The following is a 16,973-nucleotide window of genomic DNA, read 5'->3' as shown; positions in this document are numbered from 1 at the left end:
TACATGCACAAAGAAGTGTCCTGTTATTGCTGTGCCCGCACCGCGGAGGCTGAGGACCTCACCCAATCAATCGAAGGGCGGAATCGGGCCCAGGGGTCCACCTGAGAACAGCCCGGTGGACGGGACACGTCCCACACCGAGGGACCCAGGGCAGTCCACTGGCCCCACCGAGGCGCCCTGACAACTGGCCACCCGGTGGGGGCCGCAGGGACCCAATGCCACCCCCCCCACCCAATCAATCACCTCCCCTCCAACGCCCCACACGCCTCGTCAAAAAAGTTTTCTTCCCATGTCGTGATTAGTAAGTGCATTGATTTAGTACATGAAAGTAATTTATAAACCTTTGTGAGATTTCTTTTACTTTGCGGAGAAGCTTCACTATTTGCTTGACAAACTCCGGCAGTTTGAGGGTGCTCTGTAGTGTTGGTATTCTTTTTTTTATTGGTGCTTTTAATTTATTGTATTGAAGAAAGTTTCTGCCTGTTCTTTGGAATTCTTGGAACAGTTCATCACGTGTCCTAAAAACATTTTTGTTAAATAGTTATTGTAGGTGGTCAATTCCATGTTGTTCCCATGTACTAAAATGAAGGGGTATATTATTAATTTCGAAATCTGGGTAATGACAGATTGGGGAGAGCATACTCTGAGTTAATTGAGATCCTTTAGATTCTAAACTTTGCCACCAAGCTGTTAAGGTGGATGCGATTATTGGGTTCTTGAAGCATTTATGGCGTTTAAGACTTGTGAAAATAAATGGGAGTTTTGGGAGTTTGATGTTGTTGCAGTCTATTTGTTCCAATTCTAGCCAAGAATCACAATCCTCATTGTAGTGCAACCATTTGATGAGGTATTGTAATTCGTTAGCTAAATAATAGTGTTTAAAGTTGGGAGCATTTAGGCCTCCCTCCTGTTTTCTTTTCTGAAGAGTGGATAGACTAATTCTATTTGTCTTATTTTTTGAATAAAAATTTATTACAGCAGAATCCAAGGTTTGAAACCATTTAAATGTGGGTTTAAATGGAATCACGGAAAATAAATTTATTTGCGGTAAGGTTTTCATTTTTATTGTAGCTATTCTTCCCAGTTGTGATATAAATTATTCCAGCGTCTTAAATCAGATGATTTTCAAAAGTGGTGTGTAATTTAGATTGGTTTGCTCTGTTAGTTTTAACGAAATATTAATACCTGAATACTTAATGTTTCCTATAGGAATAGGGTAATCTGGGATTTGATCTGCAGTAGTCCATGAGTTTGCTGTTATTGGAGTATTGTTGATTTTGTCCAGTTGATAGAGTCGTCTGATATTTGTGAAAATGTTTTAATAAGATTGAAGACTGCCTGAACAGAATACTTGGGTTCCTGTAAGTAAAGAAGAATATCATCAGCATATAGATTGATTTTGTGTTGTGTGACTAGTGAGCAGATACCTTTAATATTAGCATTCTGACGTATAGCGGCAGCAAGAGGTTCGATGACTATTGCAAATAGCATTGGTGAGAGTGGACATCCTTGTCTGGTTCCTCTTTGTAATGTAAAACTTAGTGAACTAATCCTATTTGTGGTGACTGTCGCTTTCGACGAATTGTATAATGTTGCTATCCAATGTATAAATAAATCTCCAAAGCCAAATTTGCAAAGTACTGCAAACATGAAAGCCCAGTTAACTATCGAAAGCTTTCTCTGCGTCAAGTGACATGATGATTGCGTTTCGATTTTTACGCTGTGACATGCTTATTAAATTTAACAGACGTCTGACATTATTTGTTATTATTTGACGGGAGTACCTTTTCGCTGCGAGGGCTTTCGAGATAATCTTGGTATCTACATTAATCAGTGATAAGGGCCGATAATTAGCCGGGAGAGTGGGCTCTTTACCTGACTTTAGTAATAACTTAATTGAAGCTGTGTTCATATGGCTACTAATTTGACCTTTATTGTTTATCCTAACCTTTTTGGTCTGGGTTGCTCGAAGATGCGTATAAACTACTATAATAATTCAAACATTTCATTTATTTCTTGCAGTGACTGTGTACAGTTGCCGTTTGAATCTTGAATTAATGACTTTTCTTTATTGCGCTGAAGTTGGTTCGCAAGGAATCTTCCTGATTTATTACTCTACTCAAAGTTAGTGTATCTTAACTTTTGTTGAAGAAAATCTGTTATTTTTGATAAGATAACATCTAATTTGATTTCCAAGAAGTTGGTTTCTTAGCGTATCTGTCGGATTAATTGCATATTCTTCTGTGAGGTGTTTAATTTTTTCCTCAATAACATTTTCCAATTTTTGTTCTTGTTTTTTTTTTTTTTTTTTATACGAAGAGTGTGATATGATTCGACCTCTCAATACAGCTTTCCCGGTTTCCCACAACAGAAATGGGGATATGGTTGGGGAGTCGTTAAATTTCAAAAACTTATCCCATTCCTTCCTCATACAGTAATGAATGTATCCACTTTTTGTGTGTTGGTGTGCCGTGAGATTTTTCAATTTTAAAATATGTACCTTGGGTCCATAAAGGTTGGAAATCACTTCACTATGTACTTGTAGAAAAAAAGTCTTTGGATGTACCTATTTACTATTAATTAAGTCAATTAATTTAGGGATTGGGCTAGACACGTTTGTTCCCCACGGATTTCAATTCGTTTGAATTTTGGCATTTTAGGCTTCCAACCTTGTGTGAATATTTTCATAAAACTGTGCAAAAAGTTTTTGAGAGTTGTGATGAGTAATTTGAAAGCCCTGAGCACAATCCCATCAAACGCATTTTGGATGAACTACAGCGACAACCCTTCCAACCAACATCAGTGACTCTCGGAAATGTTTTGAAACTAATGATTGGAAACAAAATTCCCACAGGCACATGACTAAATCTTGTCAAAAATTCTGCAAAGCTGTTGTCTTGCTTGCTGACCAAGCAGCCTGTTCTGAAGCGTGTCCATCATTATGCTTTAAAAGAAAGACTGAAAAAAAAAACTGCTTTTTGACCTATCCCAACAGCCCATCAAGAGCTCTGTAAAAAGAGTACCGGTTTCCTCCCACATCCCAAAAACATGCGTGGTAGGTTAACTGAAGACTCTAAATTGCCCGTAGGTGTGAATGTGAGTGCGAATGGTGGTTTGTATGTGCCCTGCAATCGGCAGGCGACGGTTTCAGGGTGTATCCCGCCCGAAGATAGCTGGGATAGGCTCCAGCACGCCTGCAACCCTAGTGAGGATAAGCGGTGTAGAAAATGGATAGCTGGATGGATGGTTACAGATATTTGATACACTATATTATTCTATAAAAGGACTAATCATGATTCCTGCTGTTTTTCCAATATCATGACAGCTAGATTTAAATTTCTGTCACTTTTCATTCTTAAAACAGCCGGAGAAGCTGGGTGACATTTGCATCTCTCTGCGTTACGTCCCCACTGCTGGAAAACTCACAATCTGCATTTTGGAGGCCAAGAACCTGAAGAAAATGGATGTGGGGGGTCTTTCAGGTTTGTAAACTCACTTTCAGCAGTTAAATCCCACCAGTTTCATTATGTTAATTAATGTCTTTTGGAAGGCTTGCACTGCGACTGCAGTGTATGAGCGCATGTGTCTTTGGATGCAGCCACTTGGCCAACACTGCTATGCTCACATGCTCTGCTGTAATGTAGCAGAGTACAAATGCTGCAGTTTTGTAATGTAACGGTGAGCCTGTAAAGTGAATTCAGAGATTTGGTTGTAAATACATGGTGAGATGTTTGAAGACTATTGCTGAAAGCATACAAAGACTGAGAACTACATTATGTAATACTTAACAGTAAATATATAGTGTTAAAACTGTTTTTTACCATTTCAATTTCTTAGATTTTTTTGGGGGGCATGGTTAAAATGGTGCGCAGTGACACACTTGGGCGTCCAGCATGAGTCACCCCTCCCCCACCACAGGTTGGTAGAGTAGCCAAAAATTGTACTCAAGTAAGAGTACGGTTACATTAGAATAATATGACTCAAGTAAAAGTAAAAAGTAGTCCTCCAAATATTTACTTCAGCTAGAGTAATAAAGCACTCTGTGAAAAAACTACTCAAGTGAAGAATAACTGGTGAGTAACATCTGATTAAAAAAAATAAAATAAAAATCAGAGCATGAACGTCAAATAAAATAAAAAATAATAATATATGGGAGTCCACACAGACCTGCCACCATTTCAATTTGTAATTGCCCAAAAACAACAACACATGCATTGGGCCTTCCAGGAACATTATTTGTTATAAGCTGTTTGCTGACCAGACTTATTGATAGTGTGTGTGTGTGTGTGTGTGTGTGTGTGTGTCCATAAGATAGGGCTAATGTTGCCAGATGCACTGCCAAAATACCAATAGAAACATCTGCAACATACATAAAGGTGTTTTCTCAAGTTAGAAGTGGGTTGAAATTTTCCAATTTGGGCAGTCACAATTTATAAGCTGGATGATAAACCTGGTGTTTTCCAGAGTCTGTAAAGTAAACACTTGTGCGGCAGTTTTTTTCCCCCCACAAAATGAGTCACTTTGACTGGCCATCGAAGGGTTTGTGTGGGGACATGTGACTGCTGCTGATTGATGAATTGGAGTCAAATGACCATGTTGGATTGGCGCAACAGCGCCCTATGCGAAAGTCAAAGATGAAGTCTAAAAATAGACTTCATAATGAATAAATAAAAGTAGCGAGCGGCATGTGGATCATTGTAACAGAGTAAAAGTATCGATTCTTCTTCACATACAGTAAATACTCAAGTAAAAGTAAAAAGTATGGTGCATTTAAACTACTTTGACAAGTACAATTTATCCAAAATGTTACTTGAGTAGAGGTAACGGAGTAAATGTAACAGAAAATGGATGGCTGGATGGATAGTTGGAGCCGCTCTAGTACGACAACAGACAGTCAATTGACAGAGAACACTTTGGAGACATAAAGACATTGACAAAAAAGAGTCACTGAGCAATAAAGGGTTGCTAGTTATCTGGTAATGCCGGTACATTTATTTATTTATTTATTTATTTTTTGTGACAATTGTGCAAAAAGATGCAGAGTCCTCTAGCACTGAAAGCAGTTTGAAAGACTAATATTGCAATAGTCCGGTGCAATGACCATTGTGCAAAGGGCGCTGAGACTTCGAGAGAGTAGTGCGATAATCTGGGACAATGTTGATTGTGCAAATGTTGCAGATACTCCTCAATCAGTGTGCAAATGGAGCAGATGCTACTCTGGCATGAGTGGCCAGTATTGGTCAACAACAGATATGCAAATAGTGCAGTGTGGGGAGACTACAACAGTGAGTGCACGAGTAATGTATAATTGGCCCCACAGAAATGTGACAACAAACTCAAGTCAAAAAATTGCCAGCATGTTGTAATGGAATTGTAGGTTAGGTATTTAAGAAGTTGATTGCAAGAGAGAAGAAGCTGTTTTTTTAAGAAGAAGAAGAATCATCTTTTATTGTCATGAACATGCATGCATGCACACGAAATTTGTTCTCTGCATTTAACCCATCACAGTGACCACATACACATGTTAGTGGAACACACTGGAGCAGGGGGCAGCTGAAGCGCCCGGGGAGCATTTCGGGGTATCAGTGTCTTGCTCAAGGACACCACAGCTGTGAGTCCAGGGGATGTTGGCGGATGGTCCAGTCGGGGTTTTGAACCTTGGTCCCCCACGGTGATCTTAACCATTGGGCCACGGCTGCCCCAATGGAATGTCTCCTAGTTCTAGTTTGCATTGATCGGTAGCGCCTACCTGAGGGAAGGAGCTGGAAGAGCCGGTGACCGATGTGGAGGGTCCGATGGTTAACGCAGAAGTCGGTGGTGTGATGGTGGTTGGTGGTGCGGCTCGGTGGGTGTGGGGTGTGAAAGTCCATCGTTCCATCCATTTTCCTCACTAGGGTCGCGGCCGTGCTGGAGCCTATCCCAGCTATCATCGGGCAGGAGGCGGGGTACACCCTGAACTGGTTGGCAGCCAATCGCAGGGCACATACAAACAAACAACCATTCGCACTCACATTCACACCTACGGGCAATTTAGAGTCTCCAATTCATGCATGTTTTTGGGATGTGGGAGGAAATCGGAGTGCCCGGAGAAAACCCACCCAGGCACGGGGAGAACATGCAAACTCCACACAGGCGGGGCCGGGGATTGAACCCCGGTCCTCAGAACTGTGAGGCTGACGCTCTGCTCTAACCAGTCGTCCACCGTGTCGGATGTGAAAGTGTCTTTTTCAAATCTGCAGTAGAAGGGATTCAAGTCGTTGGCTAGTGTGCTATTGTTTTCAGCTTGGGGGGATCGTCGCTTGTAATTTGTCAGCGATTGTAATGCATGCCAGTCTGATTTAGAGTCGTTAGTGCTAAACTGTTTTTCCAACTTTGCTGCATAGTTCCTCTTTGCAATGTTAATTTCTTTAGACAGCTGGTTTCTAGCGTATTATACAGGGCCCTGTCCCCGCTCTGATACACATCCTTCTTGGCATGGCGAAGCTGCTTAAGTTTGTCAGTGAACCACGGCTTGTTGTTGTTGAATGTGCGAAACGACTTTCTTGTTATCTTGCGCAATTGTGACATGCAGTCAGCTCGCTAGCTATACCTACACCCCAAAAATATATCTTGCACACTGACTGACTTTCCCGATTGGAAGCTGATCGTCGATGGCTTAGGAGTGGTATTTGATTAAGAGTTGACCGTGGAGCGGGATGTGGTTTCTGTGCCCACAGCATCTGAGAGCGGAGAGAATGGCTTGATTTTCACGGGTTTTGAAGCCTCATTTTATTTCCATTTTCTACACCGCTTATCCTCACTAGGGTCGCGGTTATGCTGGAGCCTATCCCAGGTGACTCTGGGCGAGATGCGGGGTGCACCCTGAACTGGTCGCCAGCCAATCGCAGGGCACATATAAACAAACAACCATTCGCACTCACATTCACACCTACGGGCAATTTAGTCTTCAATCAACCTACCACGCATGTTTTTGGGATGTGGGAGGAAACCGGAGTACCTGGAGAAAACCCACGCAAGCATGGGGAGAACATGCAAACTCCACACAGGTGAGGCCGGATTTGAACCCCGGGTCCTCAGAACTGTGAGGCAGATGTGCTAACCAGTGCTTCACCGTGCCACCACTCATTTTATACACTTGGCGATTTTTTTAATCATTCAAATTTGGCCGGACTGTGAACAACACTCTTCTCTGTGGTGTGTCAAATTTAGAAGATATTTATTTTCACCTCACAGTGACCTTTAGTAGAACATCCACGCATCTATACTTTGTTAGTTGAATTTCTGTCAGGTTGCCAACTTTCACTTTTACTCCACTGTCTTTCCTCAATCAAATGTATACTTTAACGCCGATACAGTTCCTCTAACCATCTTCGTTACTTGTTACTACAAAATAAAATCTGAAAAAAATGGTTTGTTGACCAAATGCCTGAGCACAAAGCGAGAGAATAGTCTTGTCTGTACTGATGTGGTAGCAATACTGGTAGGGGGATGTAATGAAAATGAAACAAATCAGCTAGCTTTTATATGGGCACACTGGTAACTGGTTTCTCTTTCTCTCCCTTGCTCCTTCAGCTTCAGCTGACGCCAACATCCCGTGATGACCAGCTTAACTTCATTCATTAGCCAACACACAAGTCTTACTAAACTGCTAAAGTACATTCAATAAATTAAGATCAAATCAAATCAAAATTCTAACCACTTGCTTTTTAAAAATACTTTTACTTCCTATACCTAAGTACATTTATAATCAGAAAATTACCTTTTATACGTAAGCAGAGCAAATGTCAGATACTTTAAGGCTGTTACTCAAGTAATATTCTAGAAGGTGACATTAACTTCCACCGAAATTATTTGCTGTTAAGTGTCGTTTTTCAGGTAATTTATACAAGACTGCGTCACGTGCAGACTGCAGTACCCACCATGATGCAGCACAGTGCACTCCTCCCAACGCCAACTGTGGCGCCATCTTTAGATATATTACAACATTACAGCCCAAGCAGGCATACGGACTGCTCATTCAGTCATTTGTCTTTCAGATCCCTATGTGAAGATTAACCTGCTGCAGAACGGGAAGAGGCTGAAGAAGAAGAAGACGACAGTTAAGAAGAACACATTGAATCCTTACTACAATGAGTCGTTCAGCTTTGAGATTCCTCTTGAGCAAATGCAGGTAAGAACAAGAGCCTGTTGTTTAATTGCCTATAAACTATGGAAACAACATAAGTTGTAGGTCGATACACGCCCCTTTTCAAATGCCAGGTTTTTGTGATATAAAAAGAATGAGAGCAAGATGAATCTTTTCAAAACCTTTTACACAATTAATATGACCTACAACCAGTGCAACCAAACTGAAATAAAAAATAAATATATTTTTAATTGGTGAAATAGAACTAAACAAAGGAGATCACGTGATCACCCCCATTTAAAGTACCTCTGAACTACCCCAAATACATTTCAGCTGTTCTGGGAGCTTTTCCTGAAGGTTTTTGATGTCTGACTGGTATTTGGAACTGTCGTATACATTCAACAAACTATTGATAACATAAACACACATGAACGACAAGAATGAATCTCCTTATTACTGCTATAATTCAACATTGCGTGGTGCAGTGTATTTTGGGAACCACTTGGCTTCACAGGAATTTTTTATGTCCACTGGATATTTGTTTTATTTTATTTTGTATTATTTTTTACTGTATTTTAAATCCTATTATTGTGTTCTATACAAAATGTGTTTTATGAATAAATGAAAAAAGGACAATGGAAAACAGCTATTCATTTCATTTATTGATAGATAAAAATGCTTTATCAGGATATATAGGTGACCAAAAAATAATGTATTTTAGTAATTACATGTGTTTTTTTAAAATAATCGCCCGATTAATTGGTCATCAGATTTTGGAATTGGCATTGGCCAAAGAGAATGCATATTGGTCGGGCAACTAGTTTATACTGCAGTTATTTGTAAATTCTAATGAGAAATATGACTCTTTTAACATCTTTGTACTTTAAAATTTGCATTTGTGAATGGTTAATTTACAAAATATTAAGGTAATTTAACACGGTTTCAGTGTTTCTGTCATGATTTTACAGTGTTTAGTTGTAAATTTCATGGTCATTTTTTACAGTGCGTTGGTAGCTGGTTGATTTGTAGTTCATTATGTGGGTAGGTGTATGGCATAAAACTAGGCAGGAAGTTGGTTATTTTGTTGTTAGTTCGTGGGTACATAGGGCTCCCTGTAGGTAGGATCAGAGTTAGTAGGGAGTAGATAAGTTGGTCGATAGGTAGGTAGGTTTATCGGTTGCGGCTAGGATGTTCATTGATCAGGTAGGTGTGTAGTATGTAGGTAGGCAGGCACATATCAGCAGGTAGGTGCTATATATAGGTAAGGAGGCTAGCAATGGAGGTTGGTTAGTTGGTAGTGTTGTTGGTTAGATACGTAGGTAGTATGGTTGTAACAATACACCAAAGTTAAGATTTGATTTCTGACCATGTGTTGATACATGATTTTATTTTTTTATAAATAATATAATAAATGTATCCTGTTAGAGGATTTGAATTCATTCCTGTAACGTTTTAGTTTATAACAACATATTTATTTCCCCTCACACACTGAAGGACATATTCTGGACTTAAATTTGCTGTTCTGGTGTTACTCCTGTCAGTTGCACTGCAGATGAGATCCCCGTTTGTTTCAACCTTACCTTACCAACCTAAATCTGGCACGTACTATTTCATGTCGCAATATCAAGGACATTGATCTACTGTAAATGTCCCATCCACTGGCACCGGTTTCCTCCCACATCCCAAAAACATGCATGAATTGGAGACTCTAAATTGCCCGTAGGTGTGAATGTGAGTGCAGATGATTGTTTGTTTGTATGTGCCCTGCGATTGGCTGGCAACCAGTTCAGGGTGTACCCCGCCTCCTGCCCGATAACAGCAGGGATAGGCTCCAGCACGCCCACGCGACCCTAGTGAGGAGAAGCGGCTCAGAAGATGGATGGATGGATAGCCTTTTAAATACCTTGGCTCCCCTCAAAACCCGTACTGTCTCATTCACCCACTCTGCCCCTTCGTTTACCCCTGAACTCCGCCAAATCAAACCAAACGGCCGTCAACTGGAACGTCTATATAAACAGGGGTGCACATAAGTGGGGCGCAGGTGCGCATGCGCACTGCAAATATTTAAAGTGCATCAAATCTTTGTGTGTCAGTGCGCATTTGCGTATCAAGCATTCTGTATTTTATTGTTTTGGGGGTGGAAAGGAGCGGTTGAGGGTGTTCAAGTAGTGTTGTGTTGTTCGTGAACGACGCGTTCAAACAAACAAATCTTTTGAGTGAAAGAGAAGTGAGAAACTTGGTCACAAACAGTGCAACTTGCAAGGAGGCGATGGCGGCTGATCGGAGATGGCGTGCTTCGTGGGTGTCTCAGTCTCGCTGTGCAGCGGCTCCCACAGTCTGTCAAAATACAGTATGTCCTTCAGGGCTGGGCGATAAAATGATAAATATGCATATCTCAAAATAACTTTTCCGCGAAAGAAATTCAAGACCAAAAGGTTGTGGGTTCGATCCTCGGCCCCTGTGACCATGTCCAAGTATCCTTGAGCAAGATGCTGAAAATCTTTATTTGGCTCTTGGTTTTCACCCCTTCCATAGCACAGAGACAGCCCTGGTAAAAATCACTAATGGCCTCCTCATAGCAAGTAACTCTGGACTCTTAACAATTCTCATTCCCCTCGATTTAAGCTTTTGACACCATCTCACACTGGATTTTAGACACAGCCCCCGACTTTTGCACATTATACCTTTCTAACCGTACCCACACACTCAGTTCATTCAGCTCAAATATTTCAAGTCCTGCTCATCTCCAGTCACTTCCGGTGTTCCACAGGGTTCTAGGCTCCCTCCTGTTTATAATTTTTCTTCTTCCCCTTGGTATTATCTTCTGTAAATATAACATCAGTTTTCACTGTTACACGGATGACAACCAGCTCTTCCTCTCCACTAAACCCACTTCCGTCCTCCCGCCCACCTCCCTCTGTGATTGCCTACAGGAAATTAAATCCTTGTTCTCATCCAATTTTCTCAAACTAAACAGTAATAAAACGGAGTTTCTTCTCATCGGCATCAAAGCCACCCTAACAAAATCTGACAGCTTTATCGTCACCGTTGACAGCTCCACAGTTTCTCCCTCCCCTCAGGTTAAGAGTCAGTAATCTCACTCGGTCTGTCTAGTAGCATTTTCGGAACATTAATCACCTTCGCCCATTCCTCACAGCTCACACTAGTGCGTTCCTTGTGCACACCCTCGTGACCTCCCGCACTACTGCAACTTCTCTACGGTCTCCCTCTCAAATCCACCCATAAACTCCAAGTGGTCCAAAACTCAGCTGGTCGCATCATCACCAGGACCCCCTCCTTTCACCACATCACTTCTGTCCGCCAGCAGCTTCACTGGGAGCCAGTGAAGCTGCTGGCGTCAAATATCTCATTGACGATAAGATTCTGCTCCTCACTTTTAAGTTCATCCATAACCTCGCTCCTCCATACTCTTAGGTCCTCCTCGTCCTGCATCCAGTTCACTGTGTAACCTGACCACCATGGGCTTTCGAGCCTTTAGCCGCTCTGCCCCCCGCCTCTGGAATGCCCTCCGCCCTGACATTTGCAATATGAACTAAATTCAAATCTCATCGGAAAACTTTTCTGTTTAAGCTGGTTTACATGATCTAATTCCCTGTTCATTTCACTTGACTCTACACACTTCAAGATTGCTTTTTACATGCATTTTTATCTGTATGGATTTTCCCTCTGCATTTGTTGTATTGGTGTTGCTTTCTTGTTTTTATCTGTTACGTAAGGTGACTTTGAGTGCTCAGAAAGGCACCGATAAATTAAATGTATTATTGTTATTATTATCCATCCATCCATTTTCAATACCGCTCATCCTCACTAGGGTCGCGGGCTTGCTGGAGCTTATCCCAGCTGACTCTGGACGAGAGGCGCAGTACACCCCGAACTAGTCGCCAGCCAATCGCAAGGCACATATAAACAAACAACCATCGACACTCACATTCACACCCATGGGTAATTTAGAGTTTTTAATTCACCTACCATGCCTGGTTTTGGGTTGTGGGAAGAAACCGGAGTACCTGGAGAAAACCCACGCAGGCATGGGGAGAACATGCAAACCCCAAACAGGGGAAGCCGGATTTTGAACCCAGGTCCTCAGAATTGTGAGGCAGATATGCTAACCAGGCGTCCACCATCCCGATATTATTATTATTATTATTATGTAATAACATCCATCCATTTTATCTACCGCTTTTCCTCACTAGGGTCACGGGCATGCTGAAGCCTATCCCTGCTATCTTCTGGCAGGTACACCCTGAACTGGTCGCCAGCCAATCGCAGGGCACATGTAAACAAACAACCATTCACACCCACATTCACACCTACGGGCAATTTAGAGTCTTCAATCAACCTACCACATGTTTTTGGGATGTGGGAGGAAACCGGAGTACCTGGAGAAAACCCACGCAGGCACGGGGAGAACATGCAAACTCCAGACAGGCGGGGGCAGGATTTGAACCACGGTCCTCAGAACTGTGAGGCAGATGTGCTAACTAGTTTATTATATTCATAATATATATAATTTATTAATCTTATGAATACATTTCTCAGAGTAGACTGTGCCTTTGCTTTTGTCCGTGCCCCACTTAAATTAATTTAGGATGGTGTCTTTGAAGGTGCATGTCTGTGACTTGGGGAAGCGCTGAAACGCTCCTATACTGCTGACCTAAATGAGCTTTTGTAGGGTCTGCAATTTCTGGGTTACTATTTGTACTAGCCATGTTTTTCCCTCTCCTTCGCACTCAGCAGCATTCCATTAGCAATAGCCACACCTTTGTCACCAGAAAAAATAGCCACAACATGCAGTTGGTGGCTTGCTGAACAAATTTATTTTCAATCTAGGCTTATAGCCTTGCATTTTTTTTCAAAATTAACTTGTGTTGTAGCACTTCTGCCATTTCAAAGACAACACAGGTTTCTGTCTTAAAGTGTCTCAATTTTCGGTTTTGATACTCAATCCCTTAGGTCGGCAACCTTAAATACTCAGTCATTTGGGCCGTCTCCCATAGAGAATAAAAAAATAAAAACAGAGAGCAACAAAACCCTTTTGACATCTGAAGTGAGGATAACACTGGATGCATCTTTCTTTTAACCTCTGTGTATAAAAAAAACTTTTGTGTGTTTAATTAATGAAATCAGTAAACTGCTACAGAGAACACAACATTTTATTTCTGCATGTAACAAACACATTTTAACTTTAAAAAAAGACGGTTGGTTGAATCTTACTTTCAAATAAAACGGTAAATGTCTTTTTGAGACCTCCTCGTATTTATGAAATTTAAGCCAAACTTAAATTATCCACCTGCAGTGAACTAAAAATGCCATCTGCTACTGTGTTCCATCATCATTTTACCACATGCGGAGCGTGCCGTCAGCTATCAACTTGAGTTAAAAAGAACTATTTCACTTAACAATGGCAATATATATATTTGCCAAAATAATAGCCAATTCTTTTTTTTACCTGGTTAATTTGATTTTTGCTCCTACAGCTCAGCGCACAGCTTTGGCACATCAGGGATGTAACTCATCACCTTCATTTTCACACACAATTTTAAGCTGTCACCTGTGAGGCATGAACAATGTTTGTGTTGAATATAGTTCATTAAGCATGTAGCATTAAACTTTGTGTTTTTTTTCCAGAAACTTTTCCTTTCTTGGATTTATTCCTAGTCTACCTACCAGGTTTCGAATAGCTTAATAAATCTTGGCGCCAAGTGTCGTACATCGGCGGTTGTGACATATTTTGAGCGATAAAAACTAAAAGTGTTTTATTTGAATGGTGCAAGATCACCATCAATTTAGACTTACATTTGGAAATTAAACAAACTAAAATAAAAACAAATTTAAATTAAATTTCCATTTATTTTCACAAGTCACAGAGAGCCACAGCAGAAGGATGAAAGAGCCACATGCGACACAGGAGACTCAGTTGCTGACCCCTGCTCTATCCTTACAGCCCTAGTAGGCTGCATTGTGTGAGATAGGTTTGTGGGTAGCCAGGTAGTGGGTAGTTTTTTGGTTGGTTATCCAGATACTGTAAGTAGGTAGAGAAGTATAGGTAGAGGGTAGGCTGTTAGTTCATTTGGTGGGTAGTTACATGGGTATAAAATAGGTAGGTACTCAGTGATTTTTGTAGTTGGTTCAATGGGTAGGTAGGTAGCTAGGTAGGTAGCAAGGCAGGTACCTCTATAGGTAGGAGCTAGTCGGCATGAGATAAGTTGTTAGATAGGTAGGTAGGTTTGTAATAAGTGGTTAGGACGTTAGTTGATTAGGTAGGTGGGTAGTGGCATGCATTGAAAGGTACAGTAGGTATGTAGGCGAGGTAGGTAAGTTTTTGGTTCAGGGGTTAGGTAGAAAGTAATGTAGGTACTATGTTGTTTGTTATTTGGTTCAGTATGTGGGTATCCGTGTATGTATGAGCTAGTAAGTTGGTAGATAGGTGGGTAGGGGGCCAGGATGTTAGGTGATTATGTAGGTGGCTAGTTAGTTGGTTGCTAGGTAGGCTACAGGGTAGTTATGTAGCTAAGTAGCCAGGTAGAAGAAGGTAGGTAAGGTGGTAGAAAGGGAGTGGTTGGTTAAGTGGGTTGGTCGATAGGTAGAAAGATGGGTCGGTAGTGTATAGTTTGTTAGTTGGTTTAATGAGTACGTATGTAGGTAGTTTCCCTGTAAGTAGGAGCTAATAAGAGGTGGGCAAATTGGTAGGTAGGGGCTACAATGTTAGTTGATTAGGCAGATGGGTAGTTGGTGGGTAGGGAGGTAAGTATCAAGATGAACAGTTATGTACTGGGATGCACATAACAATTTTGGTCTGGTTCTCAAAAGAGCACCAGAGGTTGTTGCTTGGTGCTCATTTTTCTGTCGACTCACCAACCTCACTGGATGAATTTAAAGACTTACTTATGGGCCTTGCTCAGGTCTGGGATTGCCAAGCCTTGCATTGAGGTAGCCGATGGCACTGCTTCAGGTGGTAATAAAAGATTGCTGGTATTCTCTGTCTTTGCGTGAAAATACACTCGACAGTCCAACGCTAGTCTGCTTCTTGTCAGACTTTACAAAACCAAAACAACCTCACACTGCTGAACTTTTTGGGCCTTTGTTGTCTCCATCGATCCTTGAGCTCTGACTGAGGTCTTTTCTTCTAAGGGAACACTCTTTTTTCTTTTTCTTTTTTTTGTCAGCGCTCTCGCACTGCTGAGGTTGACAGCTACAGCAGTACAAACATTCGTGCTTGTTGCGACTGGCTGCTACTGTGCTGTGTGCATCAAAGTAACTTGGCATGGTTCTATTCATTCCACGAGTGGTCCAGCATGGAGCAACTCTCATTATTATTGGCTTTTCATATTGTCTGTCAAAACATGGACAAACGCTATCTATCGACCGTGTCGCATATATCTATCGAGGAAAAGTAATTTTGTGAAATATATTTATAACGTGTCGTTCGCGAACAACAAAACACTACTGGACCTCCTTCTACAGCTCCTCTAAAACAAAAAGAAGAAATGCAAAATGTTTGGTACGCAAATGTGCACACTTGAATCGAGTGTGCTTTCAATATCTTCAGTGTGCATGCAAACCTGCACACCACTTATGTGCACCACTGGTTATGTGCATACTACAAATAGATGGGCAGAAGGAGATGGGCAAGAAAGTAGAAAGCAAGGTAGTGGGTAGGTTTTTTTTTGTTGGGTAAGTGGGTAGGTAGATGGGTAGAAAGATAAGTATCTAGTGTGTTGTTTGTTAGTTGATTCGGTGAGAAGGTAGGTATGTACAGTTGAAGCCAGAAGTTTACATACACTATATAAAAAAACTTACGCTTTTTTTTGTTTTCACTGTCTGACATGATATCAGACTAAACTATTGACTTTAAGGTCAATTAGGATTAGCAACATTATTACTACTTGTTAAATGTAGTAATAATGTTGGTAATGTTGGACAGGAAAATCTCGAGAGTTGGTTGACATGATGATTAGGAGAAAGGTTGATATATTCTGTGTCCAGGAGACCAGGTGGAAAGGCAATAAGGCTTGAAGTTTAGGGGCAGGGTTTAAATTATTTTACCATGGTGTAGATGGGAAGAGTAATGGAGTCGGGGTTATTTTAAAAGAAGAGTTGGCTAAGAGGCTAAGAATGTCTTGAAGGTGAAAAGAGTATCAGATCGAGTGATGAGGCTGAAACTTGAAATTGAGGGTGTTATGTATAATGTGATTAGTGGCTATGCCCCACAGGTAGGATGTGACCTTGAGGTGAAAGAGAAATTCCGGAAGGAGCTTGACGAAGTAGTTCTGAGCATCCCAGACAGAGAGAGAGTCGTGATTGATGCAGATTGTAATGGACATGTTGGTGAAGGAAATAAGGGTGATGAAGAAGTGATGGGTAAGTACGGCATCCAGGAAAGGAACTTGGAGGGAGAGATGGTGGTAGACTTTGCAAAAAGGATGGAAATGGCTGTAGTGAACACTTTTTTCCAGAAGTGTCAGGAACATAGGGTGACCAACAAGAGCGGAGGTAAAAGCACGCAGGTGGATTGGTGGATCTTGTGCAGACGATGTAATCTGAAGGAGGTTATTGACTGAATTCCTAACAACTATTGTAAGAAGCTATGGAAGGATAACCAAAATGTTTGACACAAGCCATACACTTTGATGGCAATGGTACCAGATGCCAATGAAATGTATGTAAACTTCTAATTTTGAAGAAAGTCACGAAAAAATTACCTAAAAAACCCTTCTCATTATTCTGGCATTTAGCACATAGAAATAATTTTGGCCTATCCTATTTTTCCTACAACTGGAAAAACTTTGTCTCATTTAATGGCAGTGAGAAAAAAAAGTGTGTGTCT

At 41.2% G+C, this 16,973-nt stretch overlaps 1 protein-coding gene across 6 annotated transcripts in view; it reads left to right on the top strand.

Annotated features, from left to right (window-relative positions):
- Positions 1 to 16,973, top strand: part of syt2a (synaptotagmin IIa) — a 97,184-nt gene that overhangs the window by 75,016 nt on the left and 5,195 nt on the right. For all 6 annotated transcript variants that reach the window (XM_061796145.1, XM_061796176.1, XM_061796126.1 and 3 more), the window contains 2 exons: positions 3,365 to 3,482; positions 8,037 to 8,170. In XM_061796145.1, the coding sequence (XP_061652129.1) occupies positions 3,365 to 3,482; positions 8,037 to 8,170 (252 nt within the window). The remainder of the gene's footprint in view (positions 1 to 3,364; positions 3,483 to 8,036; positions 8,171 to 16,973) is intronic.

The sequence above is a fragment of the Phyllopteryx taeniolatus genome, chromosome 1 (genome assembly GCF_024500385.1).
Source record: "Phyllopteryx taeniolatus isolate TA_2022b chromosome 1, UOR_Ptae_1.2, whole genome shotgun sequence".
NCBI classification, from domain to species: Eukaryota; Metazoa; Chordata; class Actinopteri; order Syngnathiformes; family Syngnathidae; genus Phyllopteryx; species Phyllopteryx taeniolatus.
The sequence above is the reverse complement of the archived record's forward strand: the minus strand, read 5'-3'. Positions and strand labels throughout refer to the sequence as shown.